The 25898-nt window shown below is 33.1% G+C and overlaps 2 protein-coding genes across 12 annotated transcripts; both read right to left on the bottom strand.

Moving 5' to 3' along the window:
* Window positions 1-4835: 4835 nt before the first annotated feature.
* Window positions 4836-5415, bottom strand: LOC100263191 (histone H4). Its single transcript, XM_002262809.4, has one exon. It carries the CDS (start codon window positions 5318-5320, stop codon window positions 5009-5011), a length of 312 nt encoding a protein of 103 aa, XP_002262845.1. The 5' UTR covers window positions 5321-5415; the 3' UTR covers window positions 4836-5008.
* Window positions 5416-17698: 12283 nt separating this feature from the next.
* LOC100854566 (kinetochore-associated protein KNL-2 homolog) lies at window positions 17699-25838 on the bottom strand. Of its 11 annotated transcripts, XR_786522.3 has the most exons (11): window positions 25591-25808; window positions 25350-25435; window positions 24046-24126; window positions 23791-23935; window positions 22984-23143; window positions 22104-22804; window positions 21349-21430; window positions 20470-20528; window positions 19115-19169; window positions 18425-18518; window positions 17699-17850 (listed from the first exon to the last, which is right to left on the bottom strand). XR_786522.3 is itself a non-coding variant. In XM_010656008.3 (10 exons), exons 1-9 carry the CDS (start codon window positions 25651-25653, stop codon window positions 19127-19129), a joined length of 1449 nt encoding a protein of 482 aa, XP_010654310.1. In that variant the 5' UTR covers window positions 25654-25810; the 3' UTR covers window positions 17699-18518; window positions 19115-19126. The 11 variants fall into 11 exon arrangements, 7 of the variants coding, with proteins under 7 accessions (XP_010654310.1, XP_010654311.1, XP_010654309.1 ...); XR_009466418.1 differs by lacking the exon at window positions 24046-24126 and having other exon boundaries at window positions 22104-22801; window positions 25591-25838; XR_009466419.1 differs by lacking the exon at window positions 24046-24126 and having other exon boundaries at window positions 18425-18546; window positions 22104-22801; window positions 25591-25838.
* Window positions 25839-25898: the final 60 nt, after the last annotated feature.

A 25898-nucleotide genomic window follows, 5' to 3' on the forward strand; every position in this document is an offset into this window, starting at 1 on the left:
TTGGCAAGTAGGCACTCCACATTCTACTTGCATTCAATGTTGAACTGAGTTTTAATAAGATTTTATGAAAATTTAATGCGGGCAAGGGATAAAATGGTCAAATTTACTATTTTGTGGATAGGATAAGAAATTAGAACCACAAACAATATCACAAATTCGGAAAGATATGGTTAATTTCATTTTACCTTTATCCAGAAAGCCAAGGGACCATTTAACATCCACGAGATCCCTGCAAAAGGGTCCGTGAGGGGCTAGACTTGTGAGCCATACAGACCCATTTTGAGCCTGCACCTCATAGCCATACTTTTGGGGGTATGTGCCACTTTAAATCATGAGAGGAAGAACAAATGACGAAAAAAGTTAGAGAAATAATGGGGATTTATGGTTAAATGAGGATAATAAAGGTGCTATAAAACAGCCACCACCACATACCATCACAATCCTACTAGGCCCCAGCTACCACCATGCCACTAACATCCAACAGCATCATTCATTCTTCGTCATCACCATGGCCACGACAACTACAGACCATGTGCTTCAACCCTAATGTTATTACAACACATTGCTGTCAAAAATGTTTGTTTTTGGTAATTTTCAAACTATAATGGAAGTTGAGGTAATTCCCCCTTGGACATACCGAAGAATTTCATGTGTGAAAACCAGCTTTTGATTCAAGGGCGTGCGGAGAAAAAGTTGGTGAAGCAGGGTGCGCGTGAGACGACTGGAAAAGGCTCATTCACGTGTTCCCATTGTCCCACTAGCGGCCGGGGATCAATTTTACACCATACATTAATGTTTCAAATTAAAGGCAGTAAATTTGTGATTTTAGCTTCGCTCCAATAAAAACAGCCAACACACGGGCCGCAATCATTAATTAAGATTCTTTTCCTGAGTACTGAGTTGGAGAAAAACGGTTAGTCCCGAATCATGGATTCCGCACCGAAAGAAGCCCAGGCCGCGTAGCCAAAGTGGGTGATTTGGCTTTTGAGGGCTCGGTTTGTTTTCCTACTTCTGTGGTGCAAGATGTTTGTGAGGACAAAGATTGAATCACAATCATCCGAGACCGAGTGCACACTTTTTCTTCATTTTTCTGCCGACTGACCTTTTGGCTCTTGTGGCGGTGGCCCGGGGTGCAGACACGAAGAGGCAACTGACTTTATTTTTTCTTTTCCAATTATGTATGATATTTACTAAAGTAAATACTTTATTATAAAACTTATGTTATTGCAGTCTAAAATTGAAATTTGGAGAATGAATATGACATTAGACAAACATAAAGAACATTTTAGGACATTCAATAATAGAGGATCAACTCCCTTTGATCCTCTATCTTGAACTTCCCATGGTCATAGACGCTTCGATTCACATCCATTCAACTCCCTTCGGTCAATTCTCATCATCGTAGTTTTGGTTTGTAATACCCTAAGCCCACAAGATTTTAATATTTAATTATGGGTTTGGGTTTAAAATAAGAAAATAAATAATTAATAATTAAAATAAAAATAAAGTAAATAATTAATTAAAATTTAAAATATAAATACTAGAGTCAAATTTTGAACAATTATTTTTAGACTCTCATGCAAAAAAATCTAGGGTTCTGGATTTAAGTGAAGAAAATGAGAATTTTGATCTTTTTGTTCTTCCACGAGAATTTCAGGGTAAGTGATACTTCTTAAAGATTTTTTTTAATTTTTTATTTTTTCTTAAAAATTTTAGTTTCTTGGTAAGATTCGGAAAGAATTAATGGAAAATAAGAAATTAAGATAATAAATTAAAAGTAATTAAATCTAGAATGAAAGAAAAATAATAATAACAATAGAAAGTTTGATACGTTATTAATGAAACCTAGAAGAAAATTCTGTACGAAACAACCGAGTTTATGTTTTTTTATGAATAAAAAAAATATAGGATTTTTGGGAGAAATATGTATGCATGTAAATAGAAATTCTTATGTGTAGAAGATAAGAATTGTATTTTAAAAAAAAATTAAGGCTAAAACCTAGAATTTTGTATCCTAAGATTCCAAGTATATAGGAAGTAGAATTATATGAAAGATTCTTTATTTAAAACAAATGGAATTTAGTGCACAGGAGGATTCCTTATTTGAAGGAAATAGAATTTGTTGGGAGATATATGGATTGGTGTAGCTGCATAGGGTGTAAATGCACAGTGACAGTGTATGAGAGAGAAACTTTTGATGAAGTGTTTGTACTGAAAATAGAGTTTAAAAAAAATAATAATAATCGGGATAAAAATTTAAGTAATATAATTGGAGACCTAAAATCTAATAATGTTAGGATTCCATAATGAAATAAATTTGTATAACTTAAATAAATTATATTAAATTAATGTAATTTAGATTAGATTAATTATAAGTTAAGGAATTTGAAAAGTTTAGGACAATAAATTCAAGACAGTTAAGAAATGGAAATATGATATTTTTTACGGATGAATGAATAATTTATATATGTGTTAAATATATATATATATATATATATTTAAAATATAATTATTATTATTAGAACATTAGTGTAAAGAACTCTTCTAATTTCTTAAGTGATTCGTAGATAATTCCATCACTTTGATCTTTAGAGTTTGAGTCTAGGTAAGAGGATTGACTAAAAATATTTCTTTTATGAATTATCAAGTATAATTTTGTTTTAAAAGTTTCAAAAAAAATTGAGAAACAATTTTGTTATATTGTATATGTTTGTTTACATGTGTGATGAATTTTTTTGTTTTAAAAGAAAAAAAATTAGGATTGGTAATTTGATCCTTGATAACAAGGAAAGTGTTTTAACTTTTTGATAGAAGTAACAATAATCTATAAACCTAATCAATGGGGGTAGTTACTAACCTATGGTGGTATACAATTAGATTGGTTCTAGTTTCACCCACTAAAGATCACATGAGGCTAGCCACTTCTATGAGTCCCATTACAATAGACATCTTTGTCAGTTTCAATTTGATGGACATTTTCTATAAAAAGCCAAAGTTGTACATTTAATATATATGTTTGTAAAATAATGTCACGCTTAAAGTATTCTAAAAATGACACATGAAATATTAGTTGTTTTGTTGTATTTAAAAGCTTAATACGAAGATTCTCTATTTCATTTTTGAAAACATGTATACTTTTGACATTTAAACCCCTTATTGGGTTTTAAACTCAATCCTTGAACTAAAATGTTTTCAAGTACATCTAATTTTGGCAAGGAGTGATTCGGGTAGGAGAGGTTCTTCAAATGTCCATTTAATTCTTAGTTTTAAGTTTAATATCATAGTGACACTTTGTTATTAGTAATTTAATTTACCACTACTATTTTAGATAATTTGTTATATTTGGATTATGGATGTTGTGCAAAAGAATAATTTCTTATTATTTCTTTTAAGATATATCATTATTTTTGGAGGTTTACTTGTAAAATGATCTTGGTGCTTAGGTTACGATCAGGGTCATTACATGGTTCCTTCTAAATCTCGCTCTCACTCACAATTTGATTTGGCATGGCTTCGAATCTATATTCGCTTTCCGGATTCGGGTCATCAGACTCTAAATTTGGGTGCTTTTTGTTTTCGATTTTTGGCTGAAAACAAAAATATTGTTAAGAGGGTGATCATTGTACTTATCCATGTGATAAAATTGTTACTTTTCAACCACAGTAATGTGGGCAAGGAATTGCCGCTCCGTGAACAGGTTCCTACTCTGGAGTCACTGAATGGTCGGTAAAATTCGAACATTGCTATCTTTAACTGCTTTCCATAAATGTGGGTAATGATCTTCCCTTGAACGTTCATCATTCAATTTCCCTGTCCTCTGTACAGACATATCTTAAATACTTGTCATCAACAGCCTTGTTTGTTAAATGCCCCCTTCTGTTGTGAAGGATTTCTTTTCGACACTATAGCATTTTTGGTTCCAGCATCTTATGTTATGGTCCATTGTTTTCAAAATAAGAGAAATCCTCATTCAAAACAATATTTTGTTTTGAATACGGAGAAGACAATTTCTTTTAATGCACGTGAAGATGAAAACAGGAACAGTAGAGCAGGAATCGTGTTTCCAAACAAAGAGAATTCCAATGGTCCACTTCCTCACAAGAGTGTGCTTTGATCACATTTTTACACTAATGCTAATGTTTAAAAATTTTCAAAGGCATCGCATATCGTTAACGTGGTTGAAAAGTTCAACCCTTCAACTGGTTTCGGAGAAATCTATCTTTCTACCGCCCCTTTCCTCTTCTACATAGCCACCTATGAACCTCTAAACATCATGACCGATTCTTAAAACTGCTTTGCTTCTGAATCATAATCTCTTCCATTTTTAATAATATGAAACTTACACTTCGCCAATAATGCTTGGTAACATAAATAGAAATGAATATAGTGATATAGAAGATAGTAAACAAAGATGTTGTATGACATAAGTGAAAACACGACAGTTGACAGCAATGGACATTTGGATAGCAGTCCTAACGGCCTCGATCCCACTTAATTTTGTCAGTAATTTAAGTTTCATTTACGCTAGGGCCAAGATTGCCAATCACATAAGGGCCTTTATTGCTTGAATTGCAAATCCATATCCGCCGGACCTACCCAATCCTTCATAAATTGAAAAGGTCGAAAAACCAAAGTGAAATCTTTTGAAAGAAAAGAAAATTCTTCGGAAATAAAATTATGAACCGCGTATATACCGAATTCAGATAGTAGCATTTGCCCCAATCATAATTCCCAAAATCTTATAATCTATTTGTTAAGCTCATCAACCAACGGAAAGATCGAATGTAATTAAAAATATACAGAACGAAATTAAATTGGAAGGAACACAAAAGAAATTCTAATCGAAAATGGCGATCTTTGCATCACAATTTCAAGGAAAATCAAACAGAAATCAGTAAACTAACACTAAAACCAACAACATCATTAGCCCTAAATTTGAACCCACTCTTTACAACTGCCTACATCTACCGCCCCAAACCCTAAAACACCAACCAATAGAACCAAGAAATCAACCACCGAAACCGTAGAGAGTCCTTCCCTGCCTTTTGAGGGCATAAACAACATCCATAGCGGTCACAGTCTTCCTTCTGGCGTGCTCAGTGTAGGTCACAGCATCGCGAATCACGTTCTCGAGGAAAATCTTGAGAACGCCTCTGGTCTCCTCATAAATGAGACCGCTGATCCTCTTCACGCCTCCTCTCCTCGCCAAACGACGAATAGCAGGCTTGGTGATACCCTGAATGTTATCCCGGAGCACCTTCCTGTGCCTCTTAGCTCCTCCTTTGCCCAACCCCTTTCCTCCCTTTCCACGACCCGACATTTTCACAGCTTTTGAATTTTCTAGGGTTTCAGAAAGGAAATCCCAGACGTGAGGTTGCAAAAAGGGCTCTTGAGTTTATAAAGAGTTTGAAATGAGAAAATAGAAGTGTGAGCCGTCGGATTGGGTTGTTAATCGACGTTCAAAGGTGGCGATCCGTGTGCTCTGGTTTCGTTGCTTTTGAAGCGTCCATTGTGCTCCAATGGACGGTGGAGAATCGTTGTTTTATGTTTGTGGATTCGGGTGTTTTTCTTGTGAGGTGCGGATTGCTGATGTGGCGTGTTTTTCCTTTTGAATGAGCCCGCGGCCTAACCAAGTGTATCCATGCTTCATGAGCATCTGAGAGTAGCTGAGAATATGTTTGAAGATAAACATTTAAATTCAAATGATGCAACATTATAACATATGAACTATGTACGGGGAGAACTTGGATCATAAATCTTATGATTGCTCATGTCATGATATAGCTCGTGTAACATATATTAGACACATGATACGTGCACATAAATCTTACAAATTAGGACATGAATGACCCATAATAAAATTAATAACAATAATGAAAAATAAAATATGCTAGTAATAAATATGATTTTGAAATGTTGAATATTGTTATCATGATAAAAATTATGTTTCATTAAATTTAATTACTAAAAATAGACATAAAAGATTTTTGGTGAATCAATGTAATGATTTCATAACTTAATTGAAGTCATTAAATAAATTGAACATATCCAATAAATAAATTAACATCATAATTTTAAATATTTAAATTAAAATAATTTATTTATTATGAATCTTAAATCTCTTTTGCCCTATTTATCCACGTCTAATTAATTCTTTTTGCAATACAGCTTGTTGAAAAAAAAAAAAAAACCGCAACACCTAAACTCAACAAGAAAAATAAAATAAAATGAAAAATAAAAAATATTTATATGGTTCAGGATAATCACACAAAATATTTATGTTGTTAAGTGACTATGAAAATCAAAGTTATTATAAACTTCCAAAAGGTATATTTCAAACTCTCTCAAACATTGTCCACCGAAAACTTCATACACTTTTCCTACACCTCTTCGCTATTTGCTCACTTTCTTTTCTCTCCCCCTCTATGTAAATCTATTATAGAAGCATGTATTCATAGTATTATAGATTGACTTTAAATCAATAATATTCTTATTTTAGAGTGTGTTTGATAGTGATTATAAAAAATGTTTTTAATATTTTTTTTAATACTTGAATAATAAAACTTTTCAAATGTTAAAAGAATTAAAAGTATTTCCTAAAATCACTGCTAAATGGGTTATTCGTTAAACTTAAAAAGGCAAGTTGTTAAAACACAAACTTTATAAATATTGATAGTCAAATCTCAACAATTTTATGTATGTGATACTTTTAATTTGTATGTTTAGCAAATTAAAATTTTTAATTAAGGTTAATAAAGATAGATATTAGTTAAATTTAATAATGGTAAATATTAGTTAAAATTGACGAAGATAAATATGTCAAAAAATAATTAATTTAATTTGATCAAATTACCTAATACCTGAAATAAAAATCATGTATTAATTTTTAAATAAACAATTCAAGAATAATTTAATTGAAATACAATAATTTAAAGCAATAAATATTAAAATATGTCAAACATCCTCAAGATTGTTATAATGATTTTTATGTCTATAATATACAAGTTGATGAAATTCGATATAAGATATAATATTATATTATTTGATATATAAAGTAACATTAATCAATATTAATCTTCTTATCATTTATTAAATGGTCTGTTTTTTCATTGGGACCTCCAAATAAATCAATGTCATATTATGTTAGGTTCAATCTATCACTATTGGTAAAGTTCATCTCTATCTCTTTTTGTTTTTGTTTTTATTGATGCTTAGTAAAGATCGACCAACTGTTTGGGCATATGACAAGTACGCGACCAATGCTCTTTCATACCACATCTATAATAATTATTCTCATGGTTCTTAGGAGGTTTATCTTGTAAACACTTCCCATTTTCTTGTTTTGTCTCGGTATTATTCCATTTCTGGTGGTGCAATGAGGTTTTTCTTTTCTAATATTTTGATGAATTATTACTATAAGAACCATGGTATCGAGGATTTCTTCTACAACCATGTCCTTGTCCTCGTCCTCATCCACATCCACAAGTTTGGGCCGATATTACATTCACTTCAGGGAATAGTTCAAATCCAGTTGGACGAGACTAGTGATTTCTCATCAAAAACTCATTATTTTGTTCAACAACAAGAAGACAAGATATTAATTCAAAATATTTTATAAATTTGCGCTCTCGATATTGCTGCAGCAGAAGCGCATTCGAGACATGTAACATCGTAAAAGTTTTCTCTAACATGTATTCTTCTGTGATTTTTCTCCGCACAGCTTTAATTGAGAGCTAATTTTGAAAAATGTGGAGTTATATTCACTAACAGTTTTAAAAGTCTGCAATCTATGGTGCATCCAATCATATCGAGCTTTTGGGAGAATCACAGTTTTCTGGTGGTCATATCTTTTCTTCAAATTACTTCATAGAGTAAAAAGGTCTTTTACCGTAAGATACTCATTTTTTAAACCTTCATGGAGGTGATGGTGAAGGAAAATTAGTGCTTTTGTGCGATCCTATAGGGATGCTTGATTTTCTTCTTTGATTGTAGCTTCACAATTCATTGCATCAAGATGTATTTCAGCATCAAGGATCCAAGATAAATAGTTCTTTCCCAAAATGTCAAGTGCCACAAATTCGAGTTTTGTGATATTTGACATTGTCAAATAACTTCATATATATGACAAAACAATATTATTAGAATCAGATATAATAAATTGATAGCATTGATATAACTTTTGATTATAAAAAAAACTAAATAATTTGCTTATAACTTTTAACAATGTGAAACCAAGGTTTAGTTAATCTTGATTTTGATTATAATAAAACAAGGTTTAGAACTAATGATCATATTTTAAGTGTGATTAGGTAAGACGACCTCCAAAGTGGCAATCCAAAGACAAATCAAGCCAAGGAGAAATCATGAAGAAGAAGACCACCTCAAAGAGAAGAGTTTTTCAAGACCAAAGCTTCTTAAGATCTCTTTGTAAGGTTGTTGGTGCACTAGGACTTTCATGCATTTCATTCTTTATTTATGCATCAAAATCATCCAAGAGTAATATTGTTTTAAATATCTTAAGAATTGAATGATTTCATGTTTTCAACTAAAACCTTGTGTTAAATGATTTTCAAACTTGTGTTAAAAGGTTTTAAGTTGAAAAAGGTTGAGTGTTGAGCCAAAAAAAATGGTTCAACCGGTTCAACCGGTCGAGGACTGGTTGAGGGAGGCCAAAAAGTTTCTCTCTCCCAGTGGCATTTTTTTCCCCGATCAAGGTTGAACCTCAATCGGTTGAGGTTCGGTTGAGGCCCAACGGTCACTTTTCCTAACAGCTAGTCAACTGGTCGAACCCTAACTCGACCAGTCGAACCCTAACTCGACCGGTCGAACCCTAACTCGACCGGTCGAACCCCCAACGGCTAGTATGACTTTTTTCTTATATAAAAAGGCTCTTAACTTCATTGGTTTCACAAGCAAAACCTTCCCAAATCTTTCTTAATTATATTTGAGCCTTGGAAGAGTATTTTTTAGTGCACCATTATTCCAAAACTTGCATATCTTTAGTGCACCATTCAATCATAGTTTTTCTTGTATCTTTGAACCTAAAGTTCTATTACTAGGATTTTGAGAGATCATTATTTGTATATCTTTGTGAGGAATTTTCTCAAGTGAGGGGTATCACTTGAAAGGTTGTTCAAGACAGTGATATCTCTTGAAGAAGTGTAAAGGGTGCTTGGAGCCAAAAGTCCAAGAGGGTGAATTGGAACCATAATCCAATTGTAAAGAGATTGGAAATTTTGTTGAAGCTTCAAGATAGTGGAACCCTCACTCAGTTAGGAGGTTGAGGAGAGTGGATGTAGGTAAGGAAGTGCCGAACCACTATAAACTCTCGTGTTTGCACTCTCTCTTCCCTAACTCTTTTAAATTATATGCAATTGCGTTTATTTTGATTATTATATATTTGCATATAATTGTCTCTTATTTTTGCATAGTTTAAATTTGTGACAAAGAGACCATCACCCTATTTACCCCCCCTCTAAGGTGATTACCATAGTTTGGATTAGTCTCAAATTCCTAACAAACAATATATGACAAAACAAAATCAACAATAACATAAATATGTAAAGTTTTATTCTATATAAACAACTTCAAGTTCAAGATACGAGAATTACCTTTAGAGCAATTCTTGCTAATAATATGTTGTAAAATAAGGATAAATGGAACATAAATAAAGTAGTAGAGATAAATTATATATTATTTTGATAATAATATATAATAGGGAAGAATAAATCACAAAAGAGAATTGAGAAAGTTGAAAGAATGAAAGACAAAGAGAATGAGAGAAAGTAAAAAATTTATTTATTGGTTAGAGAATGCATATTACAGAGGATGAGAAACATTTTTATCGGCTTTCTAAATTGTTTCCATTAATATTTATATTAATGAATATTAATAGAAGTCATAAATAATATTTAATTAATATTTATTATAATTAATGTGGTGGCATTCATTATTTGTTATAACAAAATTTGGTTAATTTGTTAATTTTGAAAATCTTCATAGTGGAGTTAATGGTGGGAAAACTACAGGTCTCTTGAGAACCTAGTTGTCACGTATGGGAAAGCTAAAGGTCTTTTGGAATGTTTTCGGAAATTGTTCTCAAAATATAATTGTAGACCCTCATTTAAGGCTCATTTTCATGCAGGTTATTTTACCAGGTGTCACAATCCTGGAAGGCCACATGTCGATTCCCAATTGATCTTTATGGAATCACAATAGTGGTTAGAGAGTGCAATAAGGAGGAAACACATGTGAGGAAAATCAGGAGGAACATGTTTTCGGTTATAAATAGCAGGTTTTATTGCTTGAGGAGGAGGGGATTCTGTTGCTGACGGAGATTTTTGAGGAAAGGCCTTTCTTGGAGGGCAAGTTTTTATAAAGTGGAAAACATACTAGTTTTCTTGGGGGTCTTTTGGAAAGCAAGCAAGGGTTAGAGAGAGATAAAAAAAACCAGAGAGGAAGTAGCTTGAGAGAAGACAAGAGAGGTTTGAAAAGATCAGTTGAGGAGTGAAACGATTTTGCTAAGAGAAATAGAGAAACCGAATTCTTGCTTGAAGAAGGGGAACATCAACTTTGGGCAAATCAACCAAGCATAACAAGAGCTTCAAGTGCACTAGTTGGGATTCAGGGGGGGCAACGGTTTCTCTCACCAACCAAAGTCTGTACAGGAAACAACACTCATTGCATGGCCACCTTTGGGCCACGTGTCATCTCTCACTCAAACATCCTTGATTTTTTAAAATAATTTCCCAAATTCTTTTCTCCAAACATTTTTCCAGATTTTATTTTTGTTTTTATTTTTCTAAATAAATCCACTCTTCAACTTTTTCATCCTTAGTAAAAATCCCATTTTAAATAAAATTTGCGGCCATTTTCTTCGGCAAGCAATCTTCACATCATCCATGATTTTTAAAATATTTTAAAATAAGCATAAATTTAATTTCGTAATTCCAAGTGATGGAATTTACGGAATTGATTCATGCAAAAATAAAATGGGCTTTGGTGGGGGCCCAACATCGGTGATTGTTTCCTCATAAAATGAACTTGATTGAACTGTGATATCTGATGATTTATTACTCGGTTTAGTGACATGTGTGCTATATTTTATGTTCATTATTATGCACTAACCTCATCTCCTAATTAGCGCATTGTCGTTTGTTGCCAAGGTACGCACCTGCTCTCATTCTGACTATTCCACATGCATGTTTTAGCTTTCAGTGTGTGATTATGTTTATATCCATTGATTTCCTTACCAATTGTCATGATTGCTTCATTTCATCAGTAAAGACCAGTTTTTAGGGACTTAGAGAGATGTTACGGTCTTTACGTACCTTCTTGATAAGTAACCTAACCCTCGAGCCCACATTTGATTTTTCACATATCACCTTTTCCAAAATAAAGAGTCACACTTAGAGTTTTATTTTTTATTTTGTTTGCCCTTTCAAAATAAAACAAAAATAAGTGACGACTCCAAGTCATTTTCAAATAAATAAATCATTTTTTCAAATAAAAAACAAGTTTGCCATCGAGTGGGAGCGTATGAGCAGAAATACGGGTCCACAATAATTTTTGAAAAGGGTTTTGATGTTGGTTGAGTTGTAAATTTTAAAATTTTCCACGGTAGAAATGGAATTAATGGCATGTCACCTAGTTATGAAAAAACTAAAGGTCAATTGGGAATGTAGTTCTGAGAAAGCTAGAAGTCTATGGGGGAAACATAATTATGGGAAAGTTAAAGGTCTATTGGGAACGTAGTTATGGAAAAGCTAAACGTATGTTGGAACATTTTCAAAAATTGTCATAACGCATAATTATTGAAAATAATTTTCAAAAATAGCTTTACATGTTTCCTAAAAACAAAAGTTAAAAAAAAAATATATATTTCACAAAATATAAATATTTACTCCCTTTTAAAAAAATTTAAAATTAAAGCACTAAAAAATACCTTAATTTTTTTAAAATAATATATTTTTTAATTTAAGTTTCTAAATTTTATTATATTTTATATAAAAATTATTGAATTAATGTTAAATTCCATTTCATCCTTGTGTTTTAAAAGAAAATGATTTTGATCATACTCAAAATGGAAAATACGATTTTGACCATTCATTTGATCATGTGTTCATGCACCAATTGGGAGAATCCATATCCAAAAGGGGTATATTAGTATCCCTCTCATGGTTTATCCAAGCAAGGTATTCTGATAATACGAGACAAATAAGACCCTGCAGCCAAACACTCCACATTTTGAGTTACGCGATGTGGACATTGGAAAAAACCTTATTTAAGGGTAAAGCGTGGCCTCGGCAGTCAGCGAGAGAGAGCAAGAGGGAAGAGATTTAGAGAGCATCGTCGAATCAGAGAAATGGCGAAATTCGATCCCTGGCCGGTGTTTTTCAGGAGAGAATGGAACCGTAACTGGCCATTCTTGGTTGGATTCGCCATAACTGGCACCATCATCACCAAGTTCTCTCTTGGCCTCACTGGTAATCTCTTTCTTCATTCATTTCTTTTCCTTTGATACCTGATAAGACTCATTCGCTGATTCGATTTCAACTATTTGTCAGAGGAGGATGCCAAGAACTCTCCCTTCGTGCAGAGGCACAAGAGGTGCGTCTCCGATTTTTGCCCTATTTTTCAGATCTGTATATAATTAGGGTTTTTTTTTCTCTATTTTGAAATCGATTGTTGGTTTAAGAAATTGATTACTTAAAATTGATATGATCAGGCTGTTTAGGGGGTTGAAATATTACGACAGGGAAAATATTCTACGATGCAAAACGTTTTTAGTGAAAATAAACGAACCCAAGTCTTTGGTTATAATTCAGCTTGTAGCTAAATTTGTGGAAAACGAAGCATGTGCCTTTGGGATTTTACCTTCCATGTTGTGGATTCCCCATCTCGATGGGGTATTTGGTTGCCTAAACACACATTGTAGTGTACTGAGGCTTTTATTTCAATCTTAGAAACTGCCAGAGAATGGGGGGAAAGAAGAGAAAAAGGAAATAAAGAAAAAAGAGAACATTAACAGTTTATTTTGTTAATTGCGATGATAAAAATGAAGCAATGAATATAATGATATATTGAATTTTTTACTCTTTTAAGGTCTTCATTTTTTTTTTAAAAAAGTCTGAATAAAGTTAGGGAAAGAGTGGGATGAAACAATACACTAAGAGTACGTTTGATAGTGATTCTAGAAAACATTTTTAGTATTTTTTATACTTAAAAGATAAAAATTTTCAAGTGTTAGAAATGTTAAAAACATTTTTTAAAATCATTGCCAAACACACTAAGTATCTTCCCCTATTATTTCCTATACATGGTTTTTAGATCCATACAGTGCCTTAAGAAGTAGAAAAGCATGCATGACAGGGGTGTTCTTGTGCTGCCCCTTTTTTCCTTCTGATTTGTTACCTTGGCTGACAACACCAATACTACAGTTTCCATAATAATAACAATTGCTTCATCCATCTCCACAATCAATTCTTTGATATCAAAACAGTGTATTTCCAAACGAATGGATGTTGAATTCCTCTAGTTTCGTATTCCTTGTGCGATTCCAAGAGTACCCTCTAAATACACTCTCCGTTTATTGGCTAGGAATGGTGTTTGATATTTATCTTTATTTTTCACTGGAAGGAATCCTTTGTACTATGAGTCTGTCCATATCCCTCTTTTTTCTGGAAGAATCCATATACTGCGTTGTTATGCTAGTATTCCTAGAATATTTAAACAATTTGTTGGCATCTGGTCTTGTTTTCTTTTCTTCTTTTTTTCTTTTCTTTCTCTTCATAATTAGCAGTTTACTTGAATGTTTTTCCTATAGCTTTTAAATTGGCAGCTTACAGCCATAATTGTTTAGTTGATAACTATCTATTTGACATGTTATAGTTTATATTAATATATTGTTGTCAATCTTCCTAGATTGCCATATGTTTATTGATTCTTCACTTGTTGCCTATATTTTATGCATTAAATTTGTCAATGTGACAGTTAACTTGGTTTTGCTTATGTAAAAAAGACATTACCCTATTGATTATAGGGTATGCAAAATTTCTAGATTTTGAAGCGTTGGGTTCCTTGCAGGTGAATTCCCAAATGCCTATGCAGCATTGAATCAGCAATATGCCTCTTCCCATGGAGAGGACAGTTAATATGTTTCTGCAGTCATGTTATCCAATAATAACAGAATGCCTTCAAGACTAGTTCTGAATTAATTTTGTAATTCATCACTTCTCCCATTCCTCTCCCTTTTTCTTTCATGGATTTATTAGTCTTGAAGTTTATGATCATTGATCAACTGGGCAGCCTTGGTGGGCAAGTAATGGGATATTTGACAGTGAGCTTTCTTTTATGTGCATGATGCAATTACATAGATTGCGTTAGAATTTGAATCTGCTGAAATCAATTTGGGAGGTTGCTTTTTCCCCTAAAAAATGTTAATTGGTTGTTGGTGTGAATGCTATGTGTTTTCAATAACCTAATGTTGAAGGGCCATCGGGACTTTATTCTTTTTTTTTTTTTTTGTCTGTTACTTAAAAGTTTAGGAGGCAGTCCATGTAAATTTGTTTTTTGTAGATGCATTCCCATATCTCTAGTTGGTTTAGAAAGTAAATGGGCATAATGATAAAGAAAAACAAGATAAAAAAACAAAAAAAACAAAAAAACAAAATTAGTACGAGATGATTCAAAAGTTATAATAAATTGCAAACAAACACATGATATAAATCAGTTTAAATAGTTTAGTCATAAGGTAAGATGAGATACTCATAATTTAAAACCTATGACTTATATTTTCATTAGTACAAGTGAACATGAAAATAAAAAAATCATGGTTTATGTTATAACTTGTTGATGAAATGATTTTAATGTTTTTTGTCTTAATCTTTCTATGTTGATTTTCAGTTGAACAAATCGGAAGAATAGCTATAATTCTTTAATTTATAACTTTTTGTCACATGTTCAATAACTTTATCCTCTCAGACTCCATTTCTTCCTTCATATTACACTCAACATTACTTTCTACACTTAGAGGGCCTTATTGGGTATCGTCTTTTCTAATCTCTTTCATTTTATTCTTATTTTCAATTGCATTAGCATCTTTCTTCATCTGTTTTAACTCCTTGCCCTTTATTTTGCTATATTTTGGACATGCTTTGGGTATTGTGGCGATTGACCTCGTAGTACGATTTGCACCCTTAAAGTAGGATGATTTTGATTTCGACTTTTATTTGAATTGAGATCATGATTTGGGGTTGACTTCAAAATCTTGTAATATGAAGAAATCATAAGTCAACCCCAAATCACTACCTCAATCCAAGTCATAGTTGAATTAAAATCGTCTTATTCTAAGGATATTCTACTATGAAGTCAATCACTTAAATGCCCAAAAAATACCCTAAACAGAGCAAAGTAGAAGGTAAGGAGTTAAAGCGGGTGAAAAAGGAGATTGAAGCAAATGGAAATAAGAATGGGAAGGCGAGTGGAAAGTATGAGATGCCTAAAAAGGCTTTTTAAATGAAAAAAAGTAATGTTGAGTGTGATGTGAAGGAAAAAATGGGGTGTGAGAGAGTAAAGTTGTTGAAGATGTGAAAGAAGTTAAAAATTGAGGAATTATAGTTATTCTTGTGGTTTGTTAAGTTGGAAATTAAGATGGGAAGATTGAGACAAAAAACATTAAAATCATCTCATTGACAGGTTATAGCGTAAATCATGATTTTTTTGGTTTTTATGTTCACTTAATTTAATAGATTTTAAATTATAAGGAATATGTCATCTTATCTCATGAATATAATCTGTGTAAATTGATTTATTTTATGTCTGTAGTGATTTTTTATATTTTTGCATAAGCTTTATTTTTTAGATCATGTCTATTACGTTCTAATTGTGGAAATGCTTCGACAGGAAATGAACTCCTTAAACTTGATTTTGATTCACTCACATGGGTGCCAAGCTTTGCACATATATCTAACATTTTTGAGATCGTGAAATGGGTTCTTTCAATTTAAAGTTGTTATTAGTCATGGTTTTATTTTCTTTAGCTTTCATTTGGTTAAGAGAAAAATAAATAAAACAATTTCCTTTGGTTGAACATTTTTCGAACCGGTTAATAAGTTTTGTGGGTTATTTATTTTGAATTTACTACTCCTGCCATTCTAGAATATTCATGGTGGAGTCTATTTCTGATCAAACAATATTACTCTTTTACTATTATGATAGGTAAAGATCATATTAAAAGCACTAAGGGATAAAGAGAAAATTTCCCCACCGCACTAGTGCGCAATCGATCAATGAAGCCCAACATGGAAAAAGAGCTATCACCTGTACACTCTTGTCCGACTCCCAACATATGGATAAATGATTGTTTGGTACTTGATATGGATAGCTTGGTATCTTTTTTAAATATTCGCAAAAGTTGTCGAGTGTTTTTCTTTCCAATTGGTTTAAAATGAGCACAAATGAGCTATCTTTCATGTTTTCATTATTTTCTTCTTGACAAGAGATCCCATTATTTTTCTTCTAGACAAAAGGTACATGTTATAATCAATTGTTTTTCTTCTCTCTTGTACAAATAGCATCAATTTGAGATTCCATTCTCCTCTCCTTATCTTGTCTAAATCTTAATCATGTATGTGTCCTCAATAATTTGGGGTTCCAACACCCTTAAGCCCATTATTCTTCCACATTTTCAAGCATCTTTAATGATGACTATTGAGAATAAGATAGAGAAGACTACATCCACACCACCTAATTCGAGACTTCACCCTCAACCCATTTCTCACCCTAAAATGTCATAAAGTTTTCTCGCCTCCTTTTAAATAACATAATATAAAAGTTTTCTATTTAAAAAATTTAAATATTTTAACCATAAATATTATTAAAAATAAAATAAAAAATTATGATTTTAAATAAAAAATATTGATATATGATATAATTTTTATTTTAAACATTAAATTAATATATATTTTATATTATTTTTTAATCATTTCATAAATTAAATATAAGCATAATATAACACAACATATTACATTAGATATGCTCCTTTAGAACATCATGTCTATAAGATATATCCATTCATATTATAGCTACCAACTAACCAAACGTAGCTATAATATGTTTTTAATAATAATAATAATTATTATTATTATTAAAAACATATTATTGCAAAATAGTTAGGGAAAAGCAACTACCCGTACAGCATAAATTGGTATGTTTTGCTGGAATTAGGACATTCAAATTTCGCTAAGAACTTTGGAGGTCCAGCGCAAGGAAAATGTACAATATGGATTAAGGAATATTGACGGATTTGGCTGAGGCTTGAGGAATTTATCATGAAAACAGAGGCATCCCTCCTCCCCTTTCCTACCTCAATCTGATGGCAACCGTCAAGAAATGACCTGTTTCCAAGTCCAGGTATTGCACGAATATTCGTTAGGTGCTGATTGGTTACCATTTTTTAAGGGCTTCACGCTTTCAGCCACCTTCAAAAATCCCGTAAAACCAACGTACATCAAATCAAAACACACAGCTTACTCACCGCACAAGGACGACTTCAGAAATAAACCAACACGCAATTCTCACAGCTATACAAGGGCAACATAAAATAGAAGCGTTGTTCATGCCACAATTTGTCAAAAGGCATTGGGACTGAAAGCTGTAGCAAAGATTGAAGAGCATCCATTTGACAAGGGCCAAGGCATTAGCTAATTTTACCCTCTTTTTTCTACTACCACTTTAAACAAAATTCGGATAAAGAGTTGACATATACATTACAAATACACAGAAGCAAACCCAGACTTTGAATCCGTTGCTTTTACATTTTGGCGGCACATGCCGACACAATGATGTAACCTGTGGAGAATAGATGGAAAAGAGTTAAGAAAGAAATGATGAGGAAGCACAAATACAGTCCCTATTGCATGTTGGTCATTATTAAGAACACATAAATTACAAGCCAATGGACATAAACAAAATCATTCCAACAGATTCTAAATAGCCTATAGTCTTCCCTTTCTGTTCATAATTTCCCATTTACAGATCATACAGATGCATCTCCTTGTGCCTTGTTGAGAAACTTGTCCAATTCAGCCAGTAGAATATTGCTCCAAATAGGAAAATTCTATAGTATCTTCGAAGCTACAATACCTCCAAAATCTCAACTGTCTGGAGGCATCATACGTCAATTGTAGTGTTGAATGACCCTCCAGCAGAAAGCCATGAATAAGTGTCTAGCAGAAATGCCTTACAACTGGAGGTTCACTCATTTCCTTGAAAGAACAGGGAAAATGAATTCCAGAATACATTGCATGTTGAGGTAGCTTTTCTTAAACAGGACTTTTAATACCCAAGCAGACCACATTTTCTGGATCTTCAGCCATCTTATTAACAATTTGATCCAGACATTGCTTTAAATTTGTGAATTTACCTTTATGAGATTACTCTATTTCAACAGCGGATTGGGAGAAGCCCCAGAGTTCATTTGAGTGGCCTCTGCTTTCCCTGAGGCTCAGATCTACTCCCTACCAACAAGGTGAAGAGGCCTATTAGCTGCAGGTATATTCAAGATTTTTAGATGAGTTGAACACAAGAAGACCTGGCTAACTTAAAATGCAAACCACCCGTTACCACCTGAGCCATGCCCCAGGGGCAGGTTAATCCACTTAAACAGCTTAAAATAACAATTGTCAATCAAAGAGGTAAACCAGCTGTAGAAGGAGAGCTAGAATCTCATGCTTTTAACAAAAATATGACTTCAAGGGCAAAATAGTGGAGCAAGGGAGGCAGTGCCTCCAAATAATAGGATAAATTATTACATGGACAAGTGGTGATTCAATACATAATTCATGCACAGCAGAATAGGTATTTTGTTGTTTGCTTTTCTTTATTGAGCCTTGTAACTTCTAAGGATGTAAAAACATTCATGAGTTGGGACCCATCATCACTGCAATTAAAATCCAGGTGTACCTACTTAACATCTCATTTTTTTTTTCTTTACAGTTTTCAGCATTGTGTTCATTTCTACATTACTACCATTGTAAGACATTCACCTTAGTTTTCTTTCTAAGTGGCAACAGAAGTACCAGATTTCAGTCATAAGTGTGTTAACTACACAAACCTCTAGATGGTTCTACCACATGCAGGACTTCCTGAATTCCAGTAATTCTCCGATCCTGAAAATGAACAAAATCATAATGTTTTCATTCTTGCATAAAAAAAAACAGAAACATAACTGAAACATGCATTTTCTAATGCTGGATAACTAATAGAGTTGAAGTATAAGTACAAGTAAATTTGGAGGGCTCATATTCCAAATGATTACATACGGAAACACTAAAGGGATGTTTGATAAGAATATTAAGTAATTCAGAGACCAAACACATCAAGCAAAATTACATGTGTTTCAAAATGTAAATGATGTAGCACTTAAAAGGTAGATTCTACTAAAAGATTACCTAAAATATTAAGTCAAAGAGACCTAACTGAACCCTTAAAGCATAACACCTTAAGGGTTTTTAAAAATTTATGACTTTTGACCAGATCTTTTACCCTCTCTTTTTTATGCCAAATTCCTATTTAGTTTAGAATTCTTTTGCAATGAATTTTAATCACAAAGAAATTATGTCAATCCTGATTTCTTTCTACTTTTCCATTTTGTTTATGAAAATATTTTAATTTATTGAAAATGAGTTCTTATTTAAAGAACCAAAGACACAAAAGTGTTAGGTCGAATGAAAAATAAATAAATTATATCATGAGCTTTTTAGAATCTGTAAACAATAAAAAGGCATGTCACATTAATATGTCAAATGTTAGACCAAAAGGAAAGCTCATATCGACAGATTTGCATTTCCAATTTTTTAACTATAGGGAAACATTTGAGTTTGTATACAATATTCTTCAATAGCCTACAAAAGACCAATGTTCCTATATGTTGTATAATCCAACATGTGGTTAGCCACAAACACTTTAGTAATGGCATGTTGACAAATCTGTAATGAATCTAATTATATTCAACATCTAAATTTAAATTGAAACCAATAATTCACTTCTACAATACACTACCTAATCTTTTAGCACTTTGATTCAGCACTACAGTTTTCAAAACTTTATTTTTAGTTGGATGAAACACGCTCCCTTACATAGTCAAGCAAAAAAAGGGAAAGTACTAAAGGAAGATAATGTGCATTTGGCACTATGCTAAAATAGAAAGACGAGGAAAATGGAAGGAAATTATCTAGTAGCTTTCAATAAGGGAAAATTAAAACAATTAGGGTCATCAGGCAGAAAATTTTATGGACAAAACCAACAAACACTACACCACACCCAAACCAAACCCACAACTCACCATGCACCCACCCCAAACATGTGTGTGTGTGTGTAAACAGTTTAAGATATGCATTCATGTGTCTGCTGAACAGATACAAAAGTCAAGATAAGAAACCATGTATGAGGCAGGAAGATATCACGAACCGCATCATAAACTGCCTTTTGGTTGCGCCAGAAATCTAGGGAAGGTAAAAGTAGTCTTCCTGCAAAAAATTAAACTTGATAAACAGAAAAGCTAACACAAATGTGGAAAGCAACAGATGAGTATACATAGAAGAGGAAAGAACATTTTTTGGTTTATAAAGGGTGTATCCAAACATCCCATGGAGATAAAATCATTCATTACCAAATTTCATAGCATAGCAAGGCAAAAGGTTCATGCTTAAAAGATTTCAAGAAATTATATCATTTAGATTTTCTACTACCTTTTTTGGCAGAAGTTCAAAATTGATCCTACATGAAATATCAGACTTTTGGCTATGGGAATAGCTTCTTATTTAAACCCCTTTGTGGGGGATTTTTTTCACTTGAGTTTGTTACTTTTGCTTTGGTTATCCTTATCCATGTCTTGGTTTGTTGTTATTTTTTTCTCAATAATAATTAATCCTTCTTGTCGTGTTATACTCATTTTCTGTTAAATGAATTGGTTTGTTTTCAATTAACAACTAATAATTTGTAATATATTAGACTCAGTACAAGCAATATAATAAACAAAATGAAAACATCCAAATGTGATGCAAAATGTAATACAATGACTTCTTCCCTTCAGAACTACCATCTTCTTCCACCACCCCAGCCCCCACAGGGGACATTAATTTAACCAATAACGAGTATAATTTGTAGCAACAAATTTATTGTGAAGTAAAATAATAACACTATTGAGGAGTTCGCCAAAGATAGGTTACAATTAAAAAACATACAGAAAATAAATGCATGAGAGGATGAAAAACAAGTAGGTCAATGCTCTTTTATTTTAGCTATTACATAAACAGGACACCAGGGGAGGGATTGCTACAAATTTACCTGATCTGGATCGTTTCAAACTCAATAATTCTGGAGAAACAATTGACACTTCTGTTCTCTCTTTGATGCTAGGATGCGTTACCTAAATAAAACACATTAAGAAGGAAAGAAAAAGAGATATAGAATAAAGTTAAGAAACAATAAAACAGATAAATAAAAACAAACCCAGATAAATTAAAACAAATAGGCAACAAAACTGCAGATAGAAACATGCTGAGAACATCAGAAAGTTACATCAACCAACCAACAATAATAGCTGCGTCCTATCCCATCTCATGAACCCCCAATTTCCAAGTTACAGTAATCATGAGTAAGAACTAACTCAGGGTTAAATGCTATTTCAAGCACCAAGGTTGTTAAGGTACCTAGATGATAACATTTCATCTGCTATCTACGTAAATGTTACAGGAAACCCAAATGCTAACATATCTCAGTTAGCAGCACCATTATATACAAGACTTATCATATTGCATCAGATTGTTATATTAGAATAAGAATTGTCCCATCAATTCCTTCACTTAGAAAATAATTCCTAACTAGAGATTTTAATCACCTTCAATCTCATAATCACTATATAAATTGAGAAACTGTTGAGAATATATCTGGTTGATCATAATGGAAATGTCAGTCAGTAAATAGCCATCAAATTGTAAATCAATATGTTTGATGAACAGCCAGGTTCTTATAATTAATGCACATAAGTTAAAGGAAAAGTAAAATAGACTTTATACAGAGAAGTCCTGAGAACAACTGACCTGTATATTGTAATCTAATTTCCTCTTAGTCTTCTTTCCAGAACTGCTTGCTCTCTCCCCAACTGGGGTTTTCAGGTCGATTTTTTGGTTTGCCTGACCGGGCCTAGTGGAAGGTCTGACTGATTCATTTGTGTTCTTACTCTGTATTTTGGCTTGAATCATAATGTTTTCATGGTTTTGTTTGCATTTTGCATTAGTATAAGCAGGAGGGAACTCAGAATTCTTCTGAGAACCATCTTTTAAACACTCATCATCTAGTTTTTCTACTGTTATATTATGATGCTCTTGAGGTCCAACATCAGACAAATTCGAGATACTTTCTCCTCCTATTTCACGGCTAATATTTCCTACAGTGTTGTTTACATGATCAAAACCCACTGGAACGGAAATGAAGCTTTTTCTTTTAGTTTTCAACCCAATTTCAGCCTTTTGTCCTTCCTGCCATTTTCTGTTTGACTTCCTTGACTGACATTTTGATACTTGGCCCTCTGATTGACAGGGAATATCCTCCGAGATGTCCATTTTTTTCCCAGATTGAGCACTTGCAGTCAATGAACTTCTGTTCAAATTCCCTACATCTTGGTTCTCACAGGCTTCAAATGGAGAACTCCGCTCATTATTTTTACGCTTCATTTCCACAACATCTTCACTGTTTTCATGTCTTGCTTCATTAATGGCCTTCTTGCACTGGTTTGTTTCTTCTTGCAAAAAAAGAAAGAACATTAGTTGGACAATGATTTTCTTGCCACCTACCACTCCCAATTCACATAAGAAAAAGAAAAAATGGAAAACTTAACATAGTTTAAGCAGAATTCTTGAGATTGGACAAGAAAATTCATAATGGAATATGACTCGAATGAAATGATGCTACATATATTACTTTCTGAGTCCATCATTAACTTGTCTAGGTCATGGGTACTTATTGAAACAACGCCAGGGTTACTTCTTGAAACAAACCCACTGGTAGAGCCTCCCTCAAAGCACTTTTCAGCATATTCCTCCCAGTGAGGAGGAAAACCAAACAAGAAATGATTGAACACCTGTCTACAGGAAAAGGAAAACATAAACTTCAATTTGGAATGGAAACAGCTATACAAACTTGAGCTATTTTCCATGAACATGGCAAAGCTATCACCTGACATCAATACAAGTAAACATAGTTTGGCAATGACAGAATTAGTTGCATATCATGTCTCCAAATTAAACTTTTCCTTAATGCTTGTAAAATTAGAAATTTATATTATATATGGTTTTACGTTTGATTTGTTCCTTTTGCTATTGCTCATACCATTGATATGTCTAGATCAACATATCATCAGTATGTCAAAGTAAAGGGAAAATCATATAATGAGTATGTGTGTTTAAATCCTATGTTAGGGGTCTTTCAAATGCCCATATCCAATAAGCTGTGAATATGTCTAATGCAGATCCTTGTTGTCCTACATCAATGTTAGACTGAAACATTTTACCAGTACAAAACAGGACTCTGAATCGAGACTTGATACAAAAGTAAATAGATAATTCTCCATAGATATCAACTAGATCTTGAATTAAGTTTTATTGCCTTTTTTTTTTTCCCTGATAGGCACTGTTGCAAAAATTAATTAAGAAAATGACCTTTAATTAAATTTTGTTAATAGAAATCATTCTTTCTAAAAGAGATTGGGAGAAGCAAAAATCTACCTACCTCAGAGGGAAACCCATTTTCATTTGTACGTAACTTGTTTATGAAGCCCTTGATAATGACAGTTATTCCATCAGCAGTCTCAAGAGTGAATACATCATATCTCTTGATAATTGGTGCAGATGAAAACACTCGCACAGCTCGTTGCCTGCAGCATAAAAAGGAATATCCTTAAATGGCTAAAGTACCAGTACCTCCAGGTCCCCTGGAATTATTACGGATCAAAAAATGAAAACATGCAGGAATATGAAATTAAACCTAACTAGTGACTCGGCTGCATGTGATGTGCATGTTTGAGTCTTTGAGATGATCCAATTCAGCAAATCAACTACACAGGCCCTGTACAATTTGATGATATGAACATCTATCTAATTCCATGGACCAGCACAAAACTCTAGGAATGTTGACTAGTTTGTCAAATTAATATGATTAAAATTTAAAGTCCAACAGCTCAAGGCATTTCTTGTACTATATTTCCATAAAATTGGAGCCCTCAGTCTGTTTGTTTTTCTACATCATTCTATCTTCCCCCCATCCCCCATTCCCCCTCTCTCTCTCATTTTTCTATTTTGATATAGCATGCTGGAAGTGGTTCATGTCTTGTAAGCATCTCTAACATCAAGTTCCACAACAACTATTTCAACACCATTACAAGGACATGGGAAAGTGAGGGAGAGAATTGTCTTGGAGGTAATACTCCAACCACCATTTTGAACACTGTTAGATTACTAAATTAATATTGATGTACTCCTTAACTTCTAATATTTAGCCTAATTCCTTCTTTTTTACTTTTGGGTTGGGCAAAGGTGGTCAAAATTGATGTTTGAGGAAATGGTTATGATGGTTTTTAGTTCCTAGTATAGATGAAAATCGAAGAAGTAAAAAGGACAGCATAACAAGATAAGTCCACTGCAGAAAGGAGCAAAGTGAATAGCATTATATTAGAAAACAAGAAATGATAGCCTTTCTTCCAGTAAAAATGTACCAAGTACATCACCCATGGAGCAAAACTGCAAAACATCAACCAAACGACCAAATAGTAAAATTAAGTTTTTAACAACTGAATTAACCAACAAATAAGCCATAGTATAGCTTTTTTTATGACTCTACACTCAAGATCAACTTAGATACTTTACAATGACTATTGTAACACCCACGTCTACACAGTCAAGAGCTTCTCTCCTCACAATTACCCCATGCAACTATGACATCCTAGTCTGTGTCACATGAGATTGCAAGGCCAGATGGACAGACACTCTTTGAGGGCCAGACAAAAGACTCCCATACCATCTGTAATGCCCCACTCTGTCCCATTCAGATTTTGTCCACTCCTAGCTAGGTCCTCAGTTTTGAACGCGTTTTCAAGGGTCCAATAGAAGGAAAATCCAAAAATTCTTCAACACAAACAATAATTTAGAAAGAAAAGAAAAGAAAAATAGAGGTTGACGACTTCTTCTGAGATTACAATTTCAACTACATATTTATATTTGATTTCATTATTTTATACTACTCAAATGGACATGTAATAAAAAAGAAATCCTTAACAACGAAAAGGATCTTACTCCTTTGAGGACAACCCCGCAACCGCTAGTCGTTTCCCTTCGAAGCCCTTCTTGGACTTGATCAGCCACCAATCTTGCAAACAAACCTTGGAAAAGAAGAAATGCATTGTTTATTTGCCGAGCAATGAGAGGAAAATAAAGTTTCTATTCCTTACTGATGATTTCCCGCCATACAGAATCAAAACCGAAAAATTGAAATGCAAGAAAGGTTTTGTGAGGAGGAAGTGAAGAAAGCACTTACTGTTTGTTGAAAATAAGATGATGAATCGTTGCTGTTGATGCTTGGATCAGAGTCCGAAGCCATGGAAGTAACCGATTGAAGGAGACGATTTCAGACTCGAGGCGATCCTAGGGTTTTGAGGTTTTGAAAGGGCTTACTAAGAGGCCCATGGGCCCAAAACGCGGGCAAACCGAAACCTCTCTCACTCTACCATCTTCGCCGAAAATCCTAGGTACCAAATATCGATGACTATTTTATGGAGGAAAATTCTAGATACCGATTATGAATATGGTTGTAAGTATATAATAAAATTTAGAAATATTTGGTTA

This window comes from Vitis vinifera, chromosome 8 (assembly GCF_030704535.1).
Source record: "Vitis vinifera cultivar Pinot Noir 40024 chromosome 8, ASM3070453v1".
Classification (NCBI taxonomy): Eukaryota; Viridiplantae; Streptophyta; class Magnoliopsida; order Vitales; family Vitaceae; genus Vitis; species Vitis vinifera.